Genomic DNA, 20066 nt, shown 5'->3' on the forward strand with positions numbered 1-20066 from the left:
AAGCCATGGGACTGGATGTGATTTGGAGAAGAGAACCTGAGTCTCTTCTATGGGGCTCAACGTTAGAATTCTTCTATGGGGCTCAACGTTAGAATTCCAGTTGAAAAGGATGAGTATCCAAGCAAGTGCTGAGAAGCAGTGGCCAGAAAGGTAAGAGGAAACCAGGAGAGGATGAAATACCAGAAGGCATGAAAGGAGTGTTTTGAGATGGAACAGCTGACAACATTCAGAACCCAACCAGTGGCCAGGAAAAAAATATCAGAATGCCCACCCCCTGTTTATTTCTGGATCCCATATGTGTGACTTAGCTCTGGGTTCTCACCTCATCCAGTCTTAGACTTCAATTTCCCTTAAATTTGAATGTACCCTAAAACATAGAGACTGTCTCCATACCTAAGATACATACACACACTCACCATGCTCATTCATCCAATCATACAATTATTCACACAATTATTGAATACCCATTATATGATAGGCCTCAAGAATAGGATGGGGGGGCAGGAAACCTAGTCTAGGCACTCAAGCAGCCCTCAGAAACTTAAGGTATCAAAGAAGACAATCACTCAAATAAATATACAGTAACAAACAGAGAAGTGCCACAAAGGAAAAGTATAGGGTACCATGAGAACCTGTCACAGTGTCAACTTGTTTAGACTATGTATGTTATGCATGGCATTCATCTTTCACTCACAAATCTTTACTATGTCCCAAGGCAACCCTGGGCAGACACTTGAGAGACTGGGTCTGGTCTCTTTCCTCCTATAAACTCACTAGGTGACCTTGAGCAGGTCCTCTCCCCTCTTTGGGCCTGTTTCCTTTTCTGTACAATGGAAGGCTGAGAGAAAGACTAGACCACAGGTTCTTAACTTCAGGCCCATGACTGGGCTTCAGGGATACAAACACAAATGAAAAAGTGTGCATTTTTTTTCTTCTGGACATTGGGTCCATAACTTCCATCAGATCCTTCAGAGGGGCTGTGACCCAAAGAAATCCAAGGACTTATGGAGCAGATAGTTGCATGATAATGTGAACAGGAAACACAGATGACAAAATGATGGATTCTGGAAGTAAATTTTTCTTTCTTGGACACCATACTCCTCCGTTGATCTTGTCAATGTTTACAGTGATGGAAGAGAGAGCCTGATCCCCCCACTATGGATAGTGAAGCTTAGCCACCACATAATGGTACCCTAGAGAAGGATGGGAGGAACCTACCACTTGGTGGCCCCTCTCCAGAAACAAAACAAAGAAAGGTAGCCATTCCACATACGAAGTCTCCATTACCCTTTGCGTCACTTGCTCCATGGTGCCTGGGTCCACCCCATCTGATCCTTTGGCCTGGATGCTTTAGGAATGTGGCTGGAGTAGACACACAAACCATGTCCATACTAGACATAAGTTCCCAAAGGAACTTTCTTTAGAAACTAAAGGGAATCCCCTGCAAGGAAAGCACTTTGAGGTTAACTGAGATGTCTGTAAATTACAAATTCTTGATTCAAAAAAAAATTCTTAATTCAACTTGTAAGAATATCTAGCAAAAAGACAGCTGATTTGGTATAATCTTTGGGATATTAATACACTGTCTCTCATCTCCTCTAAGGATGTGGAATAGAGATTCACATGGGGACCTCTCTGAGGTCAGGTACGTTTCCAATCCTTCCGGAACCTGTGTCTCGATCTCCTGCCAGGGGTAGGTTATGCTATGGGAATGAAAGGCACTTTCTTTGGAATCTAAAAGTCTACAGGTGCAGGAATTAGTGTTGTGGAGTAGGAGGGACAAAATGTGTGGAGTTGGAGGGACAAAAAGGCAGAGACAGCAGCCTGTGCATAGCCATTGTGTTTTATTGGATTGGTGTATTTTTTTATTTTACAAAATATACAGAGGAGCCAAAAATGCAAAGCAGTCAACAGTGTTCTGATGGGAAAGGGGGCTCCCTCAGGGCCCTTCCCCTCAGATCCTGACTGACTGGGAGGGTGAGCTAAATGGAACGAGCAGGTTTATTAAAGGGTGGCAGCATGGCAAGGGTGGTCCCTGCCTTCTAGGTGTGTACAGGGGCATCTCTTGGTAGATTGAATAAAGCAAGAGGAGACCCTAAGTAGGAATTCAGGAGGCTATGTGGGGTGTGGGAACAGAGCCTGGGTAGATCAAAGATTCTAGTGAATGCCCCCTCACACGCATGCTATGCCTGCCTCCCTCCTTCCCCTTTCTTCTAAGGCATCCACTGGATGGTCCCTGACTCACTCCATACCTCCAAGTCTAGAAGAAATGGCAAATGAAAACTTAAGTTGTAGCCATCAGGGAGGGTAGGCTAAAACTTTGGCAGATACAGCTGGGACATCTCCCACCCATATTCCCCTGCTGCTGCCTCCACCCCCACAAACAGAAAGTAAGGAGAGGAAGGAATTCCAGGCATGAGCCAAACATCAGGATCCCAGGCTCTCCTGGAATACTGAGGAGAGTATGGAAATTTCCAGGGTATATTTCCAAGGAGACAAGAGTCTTCTGAAGGGCCTGAAATTCATATTCTGATAGCCTGGAATGGCAAACCTGTGGAGCTCAGAGCTATAGTCTGGCATGACTTATGGTGTCACTGACAATCTCCAGGCCTTTCTGAACTCTACCCCAGCCATCTATGATCTAACCACTTGGCTCAGGCCTTCTTGTCCCCCTCCTACAAGGCTCTCAAAGGCCCTGGTCTAAAAGGCCAGTCAGTGCATGGACAGAGCAGACTCTCTGAGAAGAAAATCTTAGAGGAAATGCATATGAGGTCAGGGATAGGGAAAGCACCATAGCAGGAGACATTTTGTCTAGTGTTGTAGTTTCTAAAGTGGCGATGGAAGGTGGAGAACCATTTATTTCCTATAGCAGGGGTACCCTCAGCACTGAGTGTCAGGCAGGAAGAGGGTGGGAGCTGTTGGGAGTTGGGAACACCCCACAGATACATTCTACCCATGCCCTGGCCCCTTTAGCTCCAGCAATCTGGACCACTGAATCCCCAGGCTCTTAGATTCCTACAGCCCCCAGGGCTGGGCTAGGATGAGGACAGACCTGGGAAGAGAAGGGCTAGTTCCACCTGCACTAGGGCTAGAGTATGGTCCCCCCAGGACAACTGACCCCCTTTCCTAGGGAGCTAGATGACATTGTCAAAGAGCTGCATGGACCTCATGATGTTCTCGTCCTGTAGCCATGGTGGGGGAGGGGCAGAATGGAGAGAGAGAGAGAAATAAAAAAGAGCTTATCAGCGACACAGAGAGGGACATTCACCTGAAATAAGGACATTCAGAGACAGAGGCAGCAAGGAAGGAGACACCCGAGAGATCTGAAGTAGCGAAGGGACAGTCCTCCCCAAGTTGTGAAGGAACTGGACTCAGGTGTGTGGGCAAGTTAGGGAGATGATACTCTCCCCAAAGGAACTTTCTCTTACATCACTGAATTGGACCCTGAGTCCAGATCATGGAAATGTGGCTGGCAGGGGTCCGTACCTTTTGGCAAGACTCAATGAATTCCTCAATTGTCACCACGCCATCCTTGTTCCTGTCCATCTTCTGCCAAAAAGTAGTCAGGTAGAGAGAACAGGAGGGATGACAGGAGAGAGGAAGGCAGAATTCAGTCAAGTTCCCTGCCAGGATCTTGCCTCCTTCCCTTCACTCCAGGACCCTCCAGCCTACCCAGTCCCAGGCACCTGGAAGAAGCTCTCCACATGCTCCCTTGGGGCCTCCTCTCGGAGTGCAGGATAGGTATACTTGCCCATCATGTCATAGATGGATTTCATGATATCAAGCATTTCCTGTTAGGCCAAGAGAGAAAAGAATCCTTCCTCAAAACCTCCAGGCTCCAAATCAAGAGGCCTAAAGCCTAGGGCAGACCTCACCCTTCGCTGATGAAGCATGCGTGAGTCACATTTTCCTCCTAGGGGCCCTTTGCACCTCTCCCCACACATAAAAGCTCTCCAACTCTTCAGTTGCCCCACACCTCCTTGGTGATGCAGCCATCCTTGTTGAGGTCATACAAGTTAAAGGCCCAGTTTAGTCTGTCATCTATGGTTCCCCGGAGAATCACCGACAAACCAGCCACAAAGTCCTGGGAAGGAGATAGAGGAGATATTCAGATGCCCTTTACCCAATCTCCAATATGGGTTTGGCCTATGGATCCTGGCCCTGAAGCCCCAAGAAACAGGCCTCCCTGACCCACCCCCCCCAGCTCACCTCAAAACTGACAGAGCCATCATGGTTGGTGTCAAAGGCATTGAAGAGAAAAGTGGCATATGTGCTGGAGTCTGTAGGATAAGGGTGGATAAGTTTGGCTTTCAGACAGGAGATGACTTCCTCCTTCTGTGGGATTCCCCAAACCCTTCTTATCACTTGGCATTCCCAGCCCCTCCAGAGCCCTCTCCCCAGCTCAGCCTAGAGATGGATAGCTGCTTCATCTCGGGCCTTGCCCCCTCACCTCCTTGAGGAAAGAACTGAGAGTAAATCTGCTTGAAGTTCTCCTCATTGACAATTCCGCTGGGACACTCCTGGGAGGTGGGGGGAGAGTCAGAAACCAGACTGAGGGCAGAACAAAACCCCATTCCACTCACCACCACCTACTCCATGCCAGAGGCTCCCAGAGAAGGAAAATATTCCTGTCACCGGGGGCTCACCATGTAGTTCTTTTTAGGAAGGCAAGGGTTCCCAGTGCACAAGGTTGAAAAACACAGAACTAACCAGCAGGCCAGTCTACAGGCTCCACCTTGCCTCAAATTGGCCAGAGCCTCCTGCTGTAAGTCTAGGCAAGAGGGGTCCCTCCCCCTCCCCTTTCCTCTCACATTCCTAAAGCATCCAGACCAATCTTAGAAGTTGTGGATAGGCCTCTCCCCTCACCCAGTTCAGCCCTGCTTTGCACTCACATTCTTGAAGCCCCGGTACAGGACCTGCAATTCCTTGCGCGTGAATTTGGTTTGCTCCTGCAGCTGCTCCAGACCCTCTGGCCGGTGACACACCGTGGACAGTTCAAACTCATCCTCCACGCTGTCTGCAGGGGGGCAGTGTGGGGGGAGAGGGGGACAGCCGCGCCTCAGGCCCGGCCTCCATGAACCCTCTTCAAAATCACCGACCCACCCATCCTCCCCAACTCTAACACCAGAGATCAGCCTGCCAATTCCCTGGACCCCGAATATCAAGGCAAAGAGAAGACGCTGGTTAGCTTCCAGGTCTATCAGTTGGCTGGACCCATCGGCAGGCCTGGCCCCAGAGCCACGGGTCCGACTCATCGCTGGCCCCTGGGCCCTTGACCTGGTTGAAGGGGAAGGCCTCCAGCCCCATCTTCGTCCCAGAAAGGGAGGGGTAGAGAAACCGGGTTCAAGAGGAAGCGTCTGAGGGTCCAAGCTCCGGGCCTTTCCCCACTGCAGCCCCACACCCCATCGCCTCAGCCCCATACTTGCCCCGCCCAGATCCTTCCCTCCAGCCAATCCCCGCCTACCCCAGCCATGCTTGAGCCATGCCCCGCCCAGCTCCAGCCAAGCCCATCCAGACCCCACCCCTACACTGCTCCCGGTAGACCTTAGCTAAGGCTTTGTCCATGGCCCTATTTCAGTCCTGCCCAGCTCCCAACATCAAGTCCCCAGGCAAGTGCTCCCACCCCACGTTCCCGAAGGCCCCCGTGCCCGCCCCCACCAGGAAAGTAAGTCACCTGGGTCCAGCGGGCGGGGTCTGTGGGGGCGGAGGGAAGCTGGGACTGCTAATGCTGAAGGGAGCGAACTGTCACCGAGAAAGTGGAAGACCCGGCCAAAGGCAGACACACACCTCACCCCTCACTCAACAGCAAATCTCACAGACCTGCGTGTTACAAATGCACACACCCCACCCCCGCGCGCAGAGGCACACATAATGAACGAGCACAGACACACACGAAACAGACCCCACGCACACATGCATGTGGGACTCACGACTGTCATTTTTCCCGAATCGACCCCCACATGGGACCCAGTGGAATGAAACACAATGACACTCTCAAATAACTACAAATGGGTCTCCCTGGCTTGCAAAATTCAGTATGATCCTATGGGGTGGGCAAGGCCCAAACTGAGGAAACAGAACTGGAGACAACGTGAGGCCACTCAGTTTGGGACCAGCTGGGTCTAGGAAACCCAAGTATCCTGGCATCTGGAGGAAGGTGGGCTCCATCCTAGGCATCTGCATCCAGCCAGGTCAGGGCAGGGGAGACATGCATCTCGAGGCCCAAAACATGCCCGGGGCGGGCAGGGGGCCACAGACGTAGGCACTCTGGCACGCACAGACCTCACAGCTGTCTGGTCTTGCCCCGCCACATTGGCCATACCCACACAGTCTCAGGCCTCAGCCCTGCCACTCTGGCCACGCCCAGATACCTGGGGCTCACTCATTTTGCTGAACGGTGACCTCCACAGACAATCGGGCCCCGCCCCCCCAACTGGCCACGCCCTCACATTCCGCTGGCTCCTGCCGGGTAGCTGGCCCCGCCCCACACTCGGACCTACTAGCGCCCACCCCCACCGGTCACGCGCGCGCGCGCGCACACACACACACACACACACACACACACACACACGCAGGCCCGCTTATGTCACACTGGTCACACCCCGACACATACGGGCCCCGCCCCCGGAAGCACAGGAGAGGCACTTGCTTTCACTGACTGAGGGCAGGGCCTGGGGCCCGCAGCAAGGCAGCAGCTTGAGGAACCGCTGCTTCAGCGCTTTTTTAGTGGGCCCCGGAGGGTGGCCTGGGAAGAGAGAAGACCCCAGGAAGGCACATTAACCTCCACTATCCTTCCATCCCCCTCCCCACCATCACAAATCAACCCTGAGGGCTGGGGTATTGGGAGAGGGCTGGAGGAGAATGGTGAGAGTAGCTGGGGCTGGGTTAGGGAAGCCCAGCGGGTTTCACAGGCATAGAAAGTCCACTCAGGCGTCTTGTATAATGGGGCGCAGGTGGGGACAGTGAGGCCACCAAGGGGAGGTGGCATTGGCCTCCGTGGCTGCTGACCCAAGGTCCTTGGCTCCAGTGCTATAGGACCTCTAAGTGTGATGTCCAACCCAAGTACTGCCTGGGTAGGAACACTTCTATGTCTTTGTCTCTCTCTCTCACACACACACAGTGACAAGCATGTATAGTAACACACAGAAAGATAAATCACGGTGATGGATGCCATACAGAGACAGCTTGATACCATGCAACTCACTCAAACCCAATGGCCTAATTAAGGAGGCCCCAACACATGCGCACATACACAGGTACACACACACTTTGACACAGTATTCCTTAATATAAACATGTACAGATGTGGCCTAGGAAAAATGACACACATATATGAGGACCCACACAGGCCTTCTTACATGCTGCATGATCAATCCATACAAAAACACATGGGACATCATGACACCGTGTGTTAAGGGCAGTATAATACAGTGACCCTATAACATTATGACACATATCGAGGTTACCACGACACATAGCCATATCATGTTGTGACTTAGATGCCCATGGCACCCAGACACCCAAGACTGCACATCACCAACAGAACCCATGCTTGTTCTGCCCACCCTTCCTCATCCCAGGGCACCTAGAATCTCCCTGCCAGTGGAACAAAGTTCCTCTTCAGCTAAGTCATCCACCCTAAAAGTGTTTCCCCTCCCATATCTTTGAAGGTGATGTGATAGCAAACTTTGAAGCAATAACACACCTTGGAGATGAGTATTTTTTGTAACGTGGGGCTATCCAGAGCCACTGACCACAGTTCCCCTCACTTCCCCTTATATACACCTGTGTCCTACAGCTCTAAGCGCATCCCAAGGAGGGCTCTGCGTTGGTGTGCCTGTCTCCCGACAGCACCCGCCTCCAGACTCCGGGATTAGAGTCAACAGGGCCCTAGCACACTGACTGGCCAACTGAAGTTGGCCTCGCTCCATTCCTGGAGGGGCCCAACTTCCTTGGGTTGTAGGTTATTAGGGCATCCCAGCTCCCATGCAGGCTCCACCCCCCAAAACCAGGCCTCACCCTTCAGGACCCGGCTCTGCTCCCAGGAGGTAACTGCTTAAAATAAATGCCTCACCCTCCAATGCGTCCTCTCTTCCCCTCCCCCTGCACAGCTTCAGAGAAGTAGGAGGGAGACCATGGGCTGAGTGGGGGATCGATGGCGGCCTGGCCCCCAGCCCAAGGCTCCATTAACCCCCGGCTTTGGTTTCCCAAAGCCGGATTGCGCCTGGGGCCTCCGGTGGTGCGGTTGCAGCTGGACTGGGAAGGATGGGGGAGGGGGACGGCACCCTCCCCAACCTCCCCATCTTCACACTTCCGCCCTTTCCCTGGTCCCCTCCCTGCTCCCAGGACTCCATCTCCTCTAGGCTCCCCTGAAATGTGGGAGGGGAAAGAGCTACTACCTTCAGGCTACTGAACACCTGGGTTTCCTGAATGACCCCTCTTCCCACCACACTCTAAAGGGCATGGCATGTCAGAGCCAAACTGACTTCATCCTTTCAGGATTGGATGAATCCCAGTTCATCTAGGACCAACCCTTGCTCCCAACCCCACTCTGATAAATGCAGCAGAGGATAGCAGGTGATTTGGGAGTTTCCTGCTCCTCCTGAACCCTAGAGCAGGCAATTCATTGACCCCCTTCTCTTGTCTCCACTTGCCTTTCACATCTTTCCAGTTCTCCCTGGTGTCTGCCCTAGAGCCCTTCTATCATGGTTCTTGCCTATTTTTCTGTTCCTGGTGGAAATGGAGAATATGGAGCTGCACAGTCTGTGTGAACAGGAGGGAGAGGCCAAATCTCTCAGGGGAGGCAGAGCACATTCCCTTCTCTACTTCCAATATCACTCTCCTCTCTCCTCACTAGACTTTGGGGTGATCTGGAGAATTGATTTCTCATTCCCAGTCTTTAGGCCCCGGAGATCCTGAGACAAACTTGGAAGGCAAGAGGCCCTGGGAAGCATGGTCCCTGATATGTTCTACCCCTCACTCTCTTGCCAGAGCTGATCTATAAACGTCTCATTCACAATGTCCACACTCTTGTCCCTCCTGAGCCCACCCCCATCCCAAGCCTTGAGTATGGAGCTGGTATTTCCTCAGGGAACTCTGAGAGCAGCCACACACACAATCCAGTACCCCAAGGGGCCCAGCCACACAACCTGTCCCCTCAGGCACAGTCATATTCTCCATCTCACAAAGCCACATACCCTGTCCCTCTGACACGTTAAATCACATCCCTGTCACATACAAAGGCTCACACAGTCACACACTTGGTCCTCTTTCACACAGACGAACACATGGCCATACCCCCTGTGTCTCTCACACACAGTCCATGCACACTCTGTAACTTCACCAGCAAGGATGGAGGTGTGGAGAGTCACACACATCTTCAGAGCCACTGTGGGCCCCTGGCCCCAAAGGGACTCCCCCAGAAGTCTGGTGTTATCTCAGGATCCCTGGAACTTCCTTTCTCTACTCCTGATAGCTCTGCCTGTTTCCAGATCTCTCCTCATGTCCCCAGTAGAGTCCCCTCATCTCCATACCCCAGTCCTCCCATGCTGTGCCCCTCATCACCCCCCAAAACACCCTGGCCCCGGCCCTCTCTCTTCACCTCCCTTAGACACCCAGCCCCCAGATTCCCTCCTCACCTCCCCCAGAAGCCCCTCCCTGACACCCACTCCTTGAATTTCCCTCTTTACCTCTCTCAGATGTCCTGTTCCCCAAGCACCCCTCCTCACCTCCCCCAGACGCCATATCCCATCACTAACATGCTTACCCCTGCCCCCAGTCATAAAAGCAGAGGACCCCCTCCCCAGTGCTGCGGGGTAGCTGCTCCTCCAGTCAGCAGCCCAGACACAGCCAGACACCTGGGTTACCTTCCAAGGAGACAGGCTCAAAGAGGCCAAACTGCTCCAGGACCTTGACAAACAGAGCGAGGACCACAAGCACAGCAACCATCTCCAGCCCTTCCAGGTTCATGGTGGGCCTGGGGCATGGCCGACCCCCCCCTCCAGCTGAGGCCCCGGGCACACTGGCAGCCCTCCTCACAACACCTCCCCTCAGGCTCCCCAGCAGGAGTAGGACTGCCGGCAGCCTCCCTCCCCCCTCCCTCCCAGGATCTCCTCCCTCTCCCGCCCCCTCACCCCGCCTCTGCCCCACAAGCCTCCCAGCCACAACCTCTTCCTCTTTCCAGGGCCACTTCAGCCTACGGACTGGCATCTCCTCAGGAGCCTTTGGCGAGAAGGATATGGGCCAGAACGGGCCAGTCCAGAGAAGGAAGGCGGTGACCCGCCTCTATCCCTGAGGACAGCTTCCCCCAGACACCTTGTGGCTACTCTGTGCCTGAGGGAGGGGGGCAGAGGGAGGAGCAATGCTCAGGGAAAGGGCAGGGAAGGGCAATGTCTATGTGTGTCTGTGTGTATGTGTGTGTGTGAGGGAAACTGTGAGCCACGCATGTATAAGTAACAGATGTATGTGGCAGAATGTAAGCGGCTAGGTGTTTTCTTGTGTGGGTTCCTGTGTCAGACCATGTGTATCTCTGTGTGTGGTTTACACAGAATTGTGTATATGTCTGCTAGGTGTAAGTGGGTAAGTGACCTGGGTGTCGCTGGTACGTGTGTGTGAGTGCACTGGAGTGTTTCTGAGTGTGTAGGAGTTATGAGGCATATGTGTTTAGCAGGGCTGTGGGATGTGGGTCTGAGGACTGATAGTAGAGATGTGTCCTATATTAGGAGTATGGGTCTGCAGTGATTGTGTAATTGCATCTGCGTGGAGCTGTATGAGAACATAAGTGGGGAGAAAGCAGTGACCTCTCCAGTCAGGAGGACACTATCAACATTGATCTGTGGTTGCCATGGTGACCATGAGGCAGAAAGCACTCCCTTTCCATAGGCCACAGGCAGGGAAACTGAGGCCCAAGGGAAGGAGGATTAAGTCCAATAGCCTAGGCAGGAAAAAGGCTCCTTAGCCTTATCATGACCCTCTAGGGAGGGGACGGTCTTATTGTAGCTACATTTCCCCTCCCCCTCCCAGATTCAAATTCCTTGGGAGCAGAGAGAGTGAGCTCCTCCCTTCCTCTCACCCAGGATCTGCAAGGCTTGCCTACTCCTTGAAAATCGTTACTGAGTTGATGGAGAAGCTGGAGTATGAGGGAAATCTGAACCCTTCAAGGGTTCTCCCGCTACTTCTCCCACTGGAGCATTCCTGGAGCCCCTCCTCCATTCCCCTCCTCCTTCCCAGTAGTGGTAATGGTGGTGGTGGCTGTGTGCATGTGTGTGGGGGGCTATGCATATTTGGAAGGGGGGAGAGGCCTGCAGAGCCTGTGAGCCAGAAGACAGGAGCCTCTGAACTGCTGCCACAGCTGGTGAACACTGACTAAGCACTCACTATGTGCTAGATAACGTGCTATGTGCTTACAGTCATAATCATACTTTAAAAAATGTTTAACTGAAATTCAGATAGTTAACATATAGTGTATTATTAGTTTCAGGAGAAGAATTTAGTGATTCATCAGTAGCATGTAACACCCAGTGCTCATTATATCAAGCGCCCTCCTATCACATTTTTTTTTAAGATTTTATTTTTTAAAAAAGATTTTATTTATTTATTTAACAGAGAAAGACAGCAAGAGAGTGAACACAAGTGGGGGGGGTGGGAGAAGGAGAAGCAGACTCCTGGCTGAGCAAGGAGTCTGATGTGGGCCTCGTTCCAAGACCCCGGGATCATGACCTGAGTTGAAGGCAGACACCTAACCAACTGAGCCACCCAGGCACCCCAAAGATTTTATCGTTTAAGTAATCTCTATACCGAACGTGGGGCTAGAACCTACAACCTCAGAATCAAGAGTCACATGTTCTTCCAGCTGAGCCATCCAGGTACCCCCAGACATGATCACATTTAATTTTCATAATTAACCTATGAAGGAAGTATCATTATCTCCATATTACAGGTGGCGAAACTAAGGCAAAGGGAAGTTAAGAAAAATCACCAAGATCAGTAAGAGTCAGAGCCTCAGTTTTAACCCAGTCTGACACACTAGACTGGTTCCTTTCTTAGCTTGCCCAATCAGGAGGCCAGGTTAGGGGGGCTGACCCCAGAGGGAGTCCTCCCTCTTGTCCAGCTCTGGGATGAGTGTGTCTCCTGTCCAGCTGTGGGGTGAAAAGTCTGGGTGGGGCTGTCCCAACCACTTCAATTTGAAGTTCACTGATATGCAGTTCTACACGGCCACCACTGGGGGTCAGGCGACCGTCTCATACCTTATTTTACCTCTTCCCTAATGCCCCACCCCACAACATCCCTGGAAAGTGTGGAAAGGATAGAAGGGTGTGCCATAGGCTGGCTTGGTCCTCTGCTTGCCCCTCTACCCCTCCTCCAGGAAGAAGTCAATCTAGAAACTGCTTTTGGTTTCCCACACCTTAGAGGTTACGGATTTACAGATGAAACCACCAAATATCTCCCTATTACTGCCCAAATTCCACACCTGGCATTTAATTCCCCCTACCCTCGTCAGCAGATTCCTTTCTTTCCAGTCACTTTGGCCTCCTCACTGTCCCCCAAACACATCAAACTCGGTGCTATCTCTGTGCCTTTGCTCCTGCTGTGAATGCCCTCCTTCCTGTTCTCCTGTTCTACATTTCTTACCTAACAGCACCTCCAGCCCTCAGCAGGCTCCCAGCTACCTGAATTTCTAGTGAACTCAATTTTGGGCCTTCAAAACTTAGCACCTAATTCTGTAATGTTATTAAGTGGGAATAGAAAAAGGAGAAAGCATAGCATAGTAGGGAACAGAGTGGGCCAGAGTGCCAGGTTCCCTGGGTTCAAATCCTGGTTTTGTCAGTTGCAATTAACTGGGCAAGTTCTTAACCTGTGTGTGTCTCTGTTTCCCACCTCATATGGTTGCTGAGAGGAGTAAATGAATTAATACATGGAAAGCTGTTAGAATAACTCCTGGCACAGAATGACTGTGAAGTGTTTGCTACCATTATTAATAACATAACATCTCCTCCCCTTTACATTTCTATAACCCTTAATTAACAAAGCATTTCCACAAACGTTGTTATCTTGATGGCTTCTTACGACAACCCTATGAAGTCGGTAAAGTCAATAGTATTGTGCCCATTTCACTGATGAGATAAAGGAGGTCCATAGAGATAGAGAGACTGAGGTCACCTAGCCAAGATGAAAGGATGTGTATTTGATCCCAGATCTTTCTGGATCAGTCCTGTTTCCTCAACTAGATTCACAAGCTCCTAAAGGGCAAAGATGTTTAAAATTGGACTTACATAAATTGAATGCCAGGCTCTGATCTGATCTGATGCTTGTGGAACAAAGGTAACTAAACGGGGTTCTGGCTTCCACTGGGTAAGGGGAGACAGCTGAGACAAGGAGAGAGAATTTTAAAACTTCTATTCATTCAAAACGTATTAGTTATGTGCCTACTATGTAGTAGGCATATAACCACTATGTGGTAGGAACTATTCTAGGCAGGCCAAGAAATATGCTGTAAAACTCATTTAACTGTAAAAGCTCTCTAACTGGGAGGTCAGGAAAAACTTGGAGGGGGTATTTTTTGAGCTTTTTTATTTTTTAAGATTTTATTTATTTGTTTGACACAAAGAGCACAAACAATGGGAGCGGCAGGCAGAGGCAGAGGGAAAATCAGGCTCCCTGCTGACCAGGGGGCCTGAAGATGCAGGGCTCCATCCCAGAACCCCGAGATCTGGACCAGAGCTGAAGACAGATGCCTAACCAACTAAGCCACCCAGGCGCCCCTGAGCTGGTTCTTAAAAGATAGCTAAATGTCAACAGTCTATCTTAACAAGGGATCCACATTTATTGAGCACATTTTGTGTCCTGGACACTTTACATATATTATTTCTCTTAGTCCTCATAATACACCTGAGAGATAGGGTCTCTTACTCCTTTGTTTATAGCTGACATGGTCAGAGTGAGTAGTAGTATACCCATTTTCAGATCATAGAAATGAGGCTCAGGGGAAGTGATTTTCCCAAGATAGCACAGATGATGAAGGATGGATCAAGACTTAAACCAGGACCAAAGATCTGCCAGCCTGTCCTTCCAATGTGTGTGGGGATGTCAAGGAGTCTTGGATGACTGTAGCTTAGTTTGTGTTGGGGGAGCCGTAAGTGATAAGACCAGAATGGCTCAGATTCCATGGAGCCTTGCATGCCAAGCCAGACTATCTGGAATGAAAGAGGCAGCACAGTCACATCTGGTTCTCTGCTGCTGATTCACAGAGGGAGAGATTGACAACCTCGCAGGCTGTTTTCCTGTCCCTGGACCTTCCTCTTCTGTCCCTCACCCTCACCCTCAACCTTCAGAGACCTTGACCCAGCCTCACAGTGACTCAAGGTCCTTAATTAATAAGGCCTCTGGTGGGAAGGTCTGTAAATGAAAGAGTGAGTTGTTTTCCAGACTCTCCTTTCTCCCCACTGAGAGATCTTTCAAGTCCCAGGGCCCAGAGAGAAACTTGCTCAGATCTGTCCTCCCTAAGCATCCCTGTATCACTTAGTTCTTCACCCAAGGGACTGAAATCTTAATGGAAGCACTTCAGGCAGAATGAGGGCTCAAGGGAATACTATCTTGAAGCATTAGGTGGGCCTTCCTTAGGTCCCTCAAATCTCACTGCAGAGATACTCCTAACATTTAATTGTTTGTGTCTCACAGTTCAAACCCAGAATACTGCCTTAAGAGGGAATCCATCCTATGTAGCTGTACCATTTTCATCTGTCCTTGACCCCGCAGTGAAGACGCCAGCCAGTGACGACCCCAGAGCTCTTCTCTCGGTTCCCCAGCCCCACTCCATCCCCAGCCAGGCCAGGAGATACAGCAGCCCCCAGCTGCATTAGGTGATTAATGAACTCCCTACGCTTTGGGGCTATTTTGGGGCCTGGAAGTCATTCCTGCTATGATTGAGAGCTGGCCCTGCCGGGCTCCAGCCATCTGTCACTGGAGACAGGTCCAAGTGGGGGGCTTGAGGGATGCATGTTCCCCAAGAGACTGCCAAGCATAGCTCTGGCTCAGCCCTATCTCCCTTCTTTTGGGGAACACATGGCAAGGAGAGGCCTCCAGGGGTTCAAGAGGATACCATGGAGAGAGCCAGAGAACTACAGATCCCAGACTGCCATGGGGCTAGGTTGTTTTGGTCTCTCCAGGTCGGGTGGGGAGGTGATGCTAGGTTCTGTGGGCCTTGCCCAGGCAGCCCTAAGGAAACCCAAGGGGAGGTGTGTGTAAATCTCAGCAGTACCATGATATGATATTCACAATCCACATATCATAAATTCCACACATCCCAGACCAAGGTACAATCTTGGGAAGACTACAGAATTCACTTAGTGTGACTCAGGAACCCTCAACCCAACCCTAAAGTATAGAACCTCAGGTACACACAGTTTCAATGTCACAGAATCCCAAAGGTATACAACCCCAAGGATGCACAGACCTAGTGATCACAAGCTGAGTGATGCATAGCCTTGTTCATACAGACTCCCGGAAATGGATAAAGTGGTGATATACAATCCTTATACCACACTAGTCTATTCATCCCATCATTCATGAACTCACTAGCTGAGTTCATGTTGGTCCTGTCCCACCTCAGGATTTTTTCCTTCTGGACACTGACCCCCATCATCTTAAGATCCCATTAAACTAAGCAATTTAGGAAAGGGTTGTGCCTCTTCCCTGTTCTCCAGCAACTTCCTCCTTTTATCCCTGCGAGGAGCATTGCCCCTCACATCCACCTGCTGAAGGCCTCCTCCTCTATCCTCAGTGAAAAGCCCTGCCTCATCCTCCACCACTTGAGGGACCATAATGCCCCCCCCATCCTTTCCTCTTTGAAGATCTCTATCCTCCACCTTCTCTGTAAGAAACCCTATTTCTAGCTCCACTCTGTCAGGGAGCTTGCCCTTTAAACCCTTTCCATTGAGGGATCCCGCTCCCTCCATCTCTGAGGGGCCCTTCCCCTCCCCACCCCGTAAGGTTCTTATCCCACTTCACTCACTTTTTGAAGGGTCCAGCCCCTTCCTCCCTTCCTCATACCTGGCGACAGCGAACCAGTCACCAGCTGGTAGAGGGATCTCGCCGCCTGCCCCAACGGGCTCCGGCACCTGCGGGGGCACCGGTTCATGGTTCTGCTGAGAGCGCACTGGCCAAGCTCCGCCCCCAAGGCCCCGGGCGGTCGGGTTCCCGCCCCCATCGCGTGGGCCCTGCGTGGGCGGCGCGGGAGGGCCGGACCTGCAGAACCAGAATCTCGCACAGCAGAGTTTTCTTCCGCTCGCTGTCTCCTCCGGGTTGCAAGGGGGAAAACGCACCCTGGTCCCGTCATCTGAAGCACCCATCCTTCAAGTTCCTGGACTGGGCGGGGCAGGGGTGGGGGAGGGGGGACCGACTCTCTCACAGCCTTCTTTGGGAATGTTTTCTGGATTTCTGTTGGGGAGGGGAGGTACCCACGGGTTGTGAAAAAGGAGCTGGACGAGGGGACAAAAAACCTTGTTCTTTATTGCCCCTCTTCAGCCCTTCCTTCTCTGCCTGTCGCACACCTCCTCCTCCCAATTTGGCACGGGGTAAAAGGACATAGTTGTCATGGCAACTTCCTACACTTCCATACTTCCAAACCAATGGGAGAGAGAGCAAGAGGAAGGAGGAGGAGCTGGACATCGTAGTGGGGTGGTAAAAGAGGTGGCTCCCAATCCCTTTCCCTCATAACTTTGTGTTTTGTGTCCCTCTGTCTTGCTCCAGTGGCTTCACATTCTCCCATCGTATGCCGCCAGCCAAATGCATGAAGAACAAGCTCTCCTCCCCTCATTCCCAGCCCCGACCCTTTCCAGGATTCCTCTCTATTGGGCTGTACCCAAAGTAAACCCTTTCAGGACCCACTGACGGCTTCAAACTGCCGGGACAGCCTACAGGACAGACATAGTTCCACTCCTCCGACTGGGATCCTGCATTTTTGGCTAAAAATCCTACATTTAGGATTTAGGCGAGAGTCACCTCTAAACTCCAAGCAAATTTTGCACTCGATTTGGAGGCGACCTTCCCATTTGGAATCAGCTCCGTAAGCATGGCAGCTCTAAGACCACACGGGGGCGCCCCAGACTGGGGAAACGGTATTTAGAACAGGGACCCGAGTTCAGGCCTTGGCCAGCCAGATCCCAAATCTTTCATCGTCCCCAGTCCTTTCTTTGCTTCTGGGTTGAACAGGACTGCCACTGATTGCTGCTTTTGCCCACCACGCCGCACTTCCACGCCGCCCCTTCTACGCCAGGCTTGCAAGACCAGGCGGGGTAGATCTGGGGCGGAGTGGGGCTCAGATTCTCCGCACCGCCCCCCTCTCCCCCCACCAAATCTCTTCCAGTTTTGTGTATGGAGAAATGGAGGAGTAAAGTGATCAGGGGTATACCCAGGATGCCTTGACGACTTAAGAATTCCTTCTCTGTCGACCTAATAGAGCAGACGAAGCCAAAATACCACTCCTATAACCATCACAGGAATCCCGCCTGCCCAGGGAAGGAACTTTGGGAACTAGGAAGGCAAGGCAGTACATCCATCCAGAGTGCTCTTCAGCACCTCGGACAATGATTCCCCTTCAGGCTTCCGCTCAGGCATCTCAGGGCACCCAGCACTTTATATCACCTTATCAGGGGGAGTCCCAATCTCAATTGTCTGCTGCTGTAAGATAAGCCTTCCTTCGAAAGGAGAGCTCCTGGTAGTGCTGTTTCTACTTTCCAAGTCATGTGTGGAGCTATGTACGGTGAGGATGCTGATGATGAACACCCATTCTTGACACTAGTCAACATTTAACATATTTCCCTTGGGAGGCAGACAAGCAAGATGTGTGTAGTATTCTCTATTACAGAGATGAAAAAAGGGAGACCCAGAGAGCAAAAGTAATAGAAGCCTCATTCCTGCACCTTCCAATACAAGTGCTTCTCACTTTCGCCCAGTCTCTATTTCAAATAGGCAAGTGAGGAGGGAATGATTCCACTAAAGGGGAGAATCAATTAAAACAGGAAGCAAACACTGACTAATGTGGTGCTAATGAGCGCCCTGGGGCCTTAAACTCTCAAGGATCCTGAGTTGGTGAGAACAGAGGTCAAAGCAGAACTGGACCTTTGGATTCCATCCCAGTCTGAACCCACATGGGGGTGCATATCTGGGGCCTGCTTGGGCCAAAGGGCTCTCCCTTCTGGGAGTCTCAGCATAGGAACTAGGACTTCCTCAGGGTCAATGAGAAGGTGAGACATTTCCCCAAGGTATTAGATCCGAGTCCTGTATCCCATCCTGGAGACTTAACCTCACTCCCCTAAGGACAGACAAGGATCATGGGCTCCACCCACCTCCCCAACTTGTTTCAGATACAGGAGACAGTCTCCCTCCTCCTATTCATTGTTGGAGTTCCTGGGCAGGTTGCACAATGAGATAGAAAACATACACACATGGAAATGTATACAAGGTGACACAGTCACCCACACAAACACGTGGGTCTGTCTACCAAACACAGGAATATGTGAGGGCCCAGGCGTACTCCATAGAGCGGGAGACAGAGCATGCCTGGGCAGCAAAGTAGTCTGGGGAGGTCACACGAAACTTCCAGGCCAAGAGCTTCTACCTCTGGGTCTGGAGGGGAAGCTAGATGGGATGTTTTCCTTCAGGATTGGATGAAGTTCTTAGAGGGTGGTTGAAGGTGGTTAAAGGAGCTTCAGTTGAAAGAATGATCTCTGAGTACTTTCCTGGGTGGGGGGGCAGCAGGATCGATGACCCAACACTAAACAAAGCCTCCCCAGAAGGGCCAGGTGCTGTTCTTGGGAGCCAGGCTGGGCAGACTCTAAAGTCCCTCCTTGGGTCCACCTGGGCTGTTTGTGGAAAATGCAAGGAAGCCGTGGTATGCGGTAAAGGCCCCCTTCTACGCCAGGAAACCAGAGAGGCAGCAAGGGTAAGACACGTCATAAACACTCAGAGAACCCCACTGCAGACATTGCCACAAGAAAGTACACAATCAGCACGAAATGCCAATATAATCTGCGTAGTCTCACCATTACAAACACAATACAACCTACTTTAACAAATGCTTGCCCCAGGAGAGTCACAGTCAATGAAGTCTTACAAAGAGATATACCCTCCATAAAGTGAAGCTCTGACACAGTCTGATAGTCACATGTCACTTCATATAGAGTCACACACTCAAAGCATAAAGCTGCACATAGAACAGAGACACATGGTCAAAACAACTTAATACAAGAGTCCTACACAACCTCACTGGAACAGCCGACAAGATCATACAATTGCACAGCCAACAAAAACACTCACCCTATCACCAAGCCTAGGGCACATGGCGACCAGCTGAGGGAGGCGCACACACATATACACACACAGACACACACAGAGAATGACAGGCGCTCACGCACGTAACACCTCCCACTCCAGACACTCTCCTAGCTTTGTGTCACACACGCCCACACCTGCTGCCTCTTCCCACCTGCCCGCCTGTCTCCCCCACCCCCCACGGGACCCAAGGCTTTAAAGCCCACTGTTCTGCTGCCCGGAACAGCCTGGAGGGTGCCTGGGAATGGGGCAGAGTGTGAGTAAGGGCCTGATCAGGGTCAGATAGGCTTAAGGGTCTGGGGGATGGAATCTACGCACCCTCCCGCGACCCCTGAGCCCCTGACTCACCTGTAAGCTGGTCATAGGATCCGTCCAGATCTCGGGAATCGGACAAACTCTCCTTGCGGCCCTGGCCCCGCATGGCCCCCGGCGCCCCCGTCCCGTCCCGCCTGGGCCGTGGGAGGGGGCGCCGGGTGGCCAAGATAGGGCGCTCACACGGCGCCCCCTGGCGGCGTTGCACGCTGACTGGGTTGGGGCTGTCTGGGATGGACTGGGGTCCCGCTGCGGGTCCTGGGGCAGGAGCAGGAGGCTTGGGCAGTAGGTGAGCGCAGAGCCGGAGGCAGAGCGGAGCTAAGCACCAAGCTAGAGCCAAGCCGCCTCTCTTCTCCCGCCCCCTCCCCGCGGCTGTCACCGCCGCCTCCCCCCTTTGGCGCTGCCGGGATTGGCTCCCCCTACCC

General features: G+C 51.7%; 1 protein-coding gene across 6 annotated transcripts; it reads right to left on the reverse strand.

Annotated features, from left to right (window-relative positions):
* Positions 1-1827: 1827 nt before the first annotated feature.
* On the reverse strand, positions 1828-19756 carry KCNIP2 (potassium voltage-gated channel interacting protein 2). 6 transcript variants are annotated; one of them, XM_044240353.1, is made up of 10 exons: positions 19678-19756; positions 6650-6745; positions 5675-5728; positions 4893-5017; positions 4451-4520; positions 4210-4280; positions 3977-4084; positions 3687-3791; positions 3487-3549; positions 1828-3182 (listed from the first exon to the last, which is right to left on the reverse strand). In XM_044240353.1, exons 1-10 carry the CDS (start codon positions 19748-19750, stop codon positions 3135-3137), a joined length of 813 nt encoding a protein of 270 aa, XP_044096288.1. In that variant the 5' UTR covers positions 19751-19756; the 3' UTR covers positions 1828-3134. The 6 variants fall into 6 exon arrangements, with proteins under 6 accessions (XP_044096288.1, XP_044096289.1, XP_044096291.1 ...); XM_044240354.1 differs by lacking the exon at positions 5675-5728; XM_044240356.1 differs by lacking the exons at positions 5675-5728; positions 6650-6745 and having other exon boundaries at positions 19678-19750.
* Between the last annotated feature and the right edge of the window lie 310 nt (positions 19757-20066).

Source organism: Neovison vison, chromosome 2 (assembly GCF_020171115.1).
Source record: "Neovison vison isolate M4711 chromosome 2, ASM_NN_V1, whole genome shotgun sequence".
Taxonomy (NCBI): domain Eukaryota; kingdom Metazoa; phylum Chordata; class Mammalia; order Carnivora; family Mustelidae; genus Neogale; species Neogale vison.

Excerpts from the sequence above, each read along its gene's own strand:
- KCNIP2 (XM_044240352.1), bottom strand. The coding sequence starts at position 5,420 with ATGGGGCTGAGGCGATGGGGTGTGGGGCTGCAGTGGGGAAAGGCCCGG. Across the intron at positions 4,521-4,892 it reads TGTACCGGGGCTTCAAGAAT|GAGTGTCCCAGCGGAATTGT; the intron begins GTGAGTGCAAAG and ends CCCACCTCCCAG. Across the intron at positions 3,792-3,976 it reads ATGGCTGCATCACCAAGGAG|GAAATGCTTGATATCATGAA; the intron begins GTGTGGGGCAAC and ends TTGGCCTAACAG.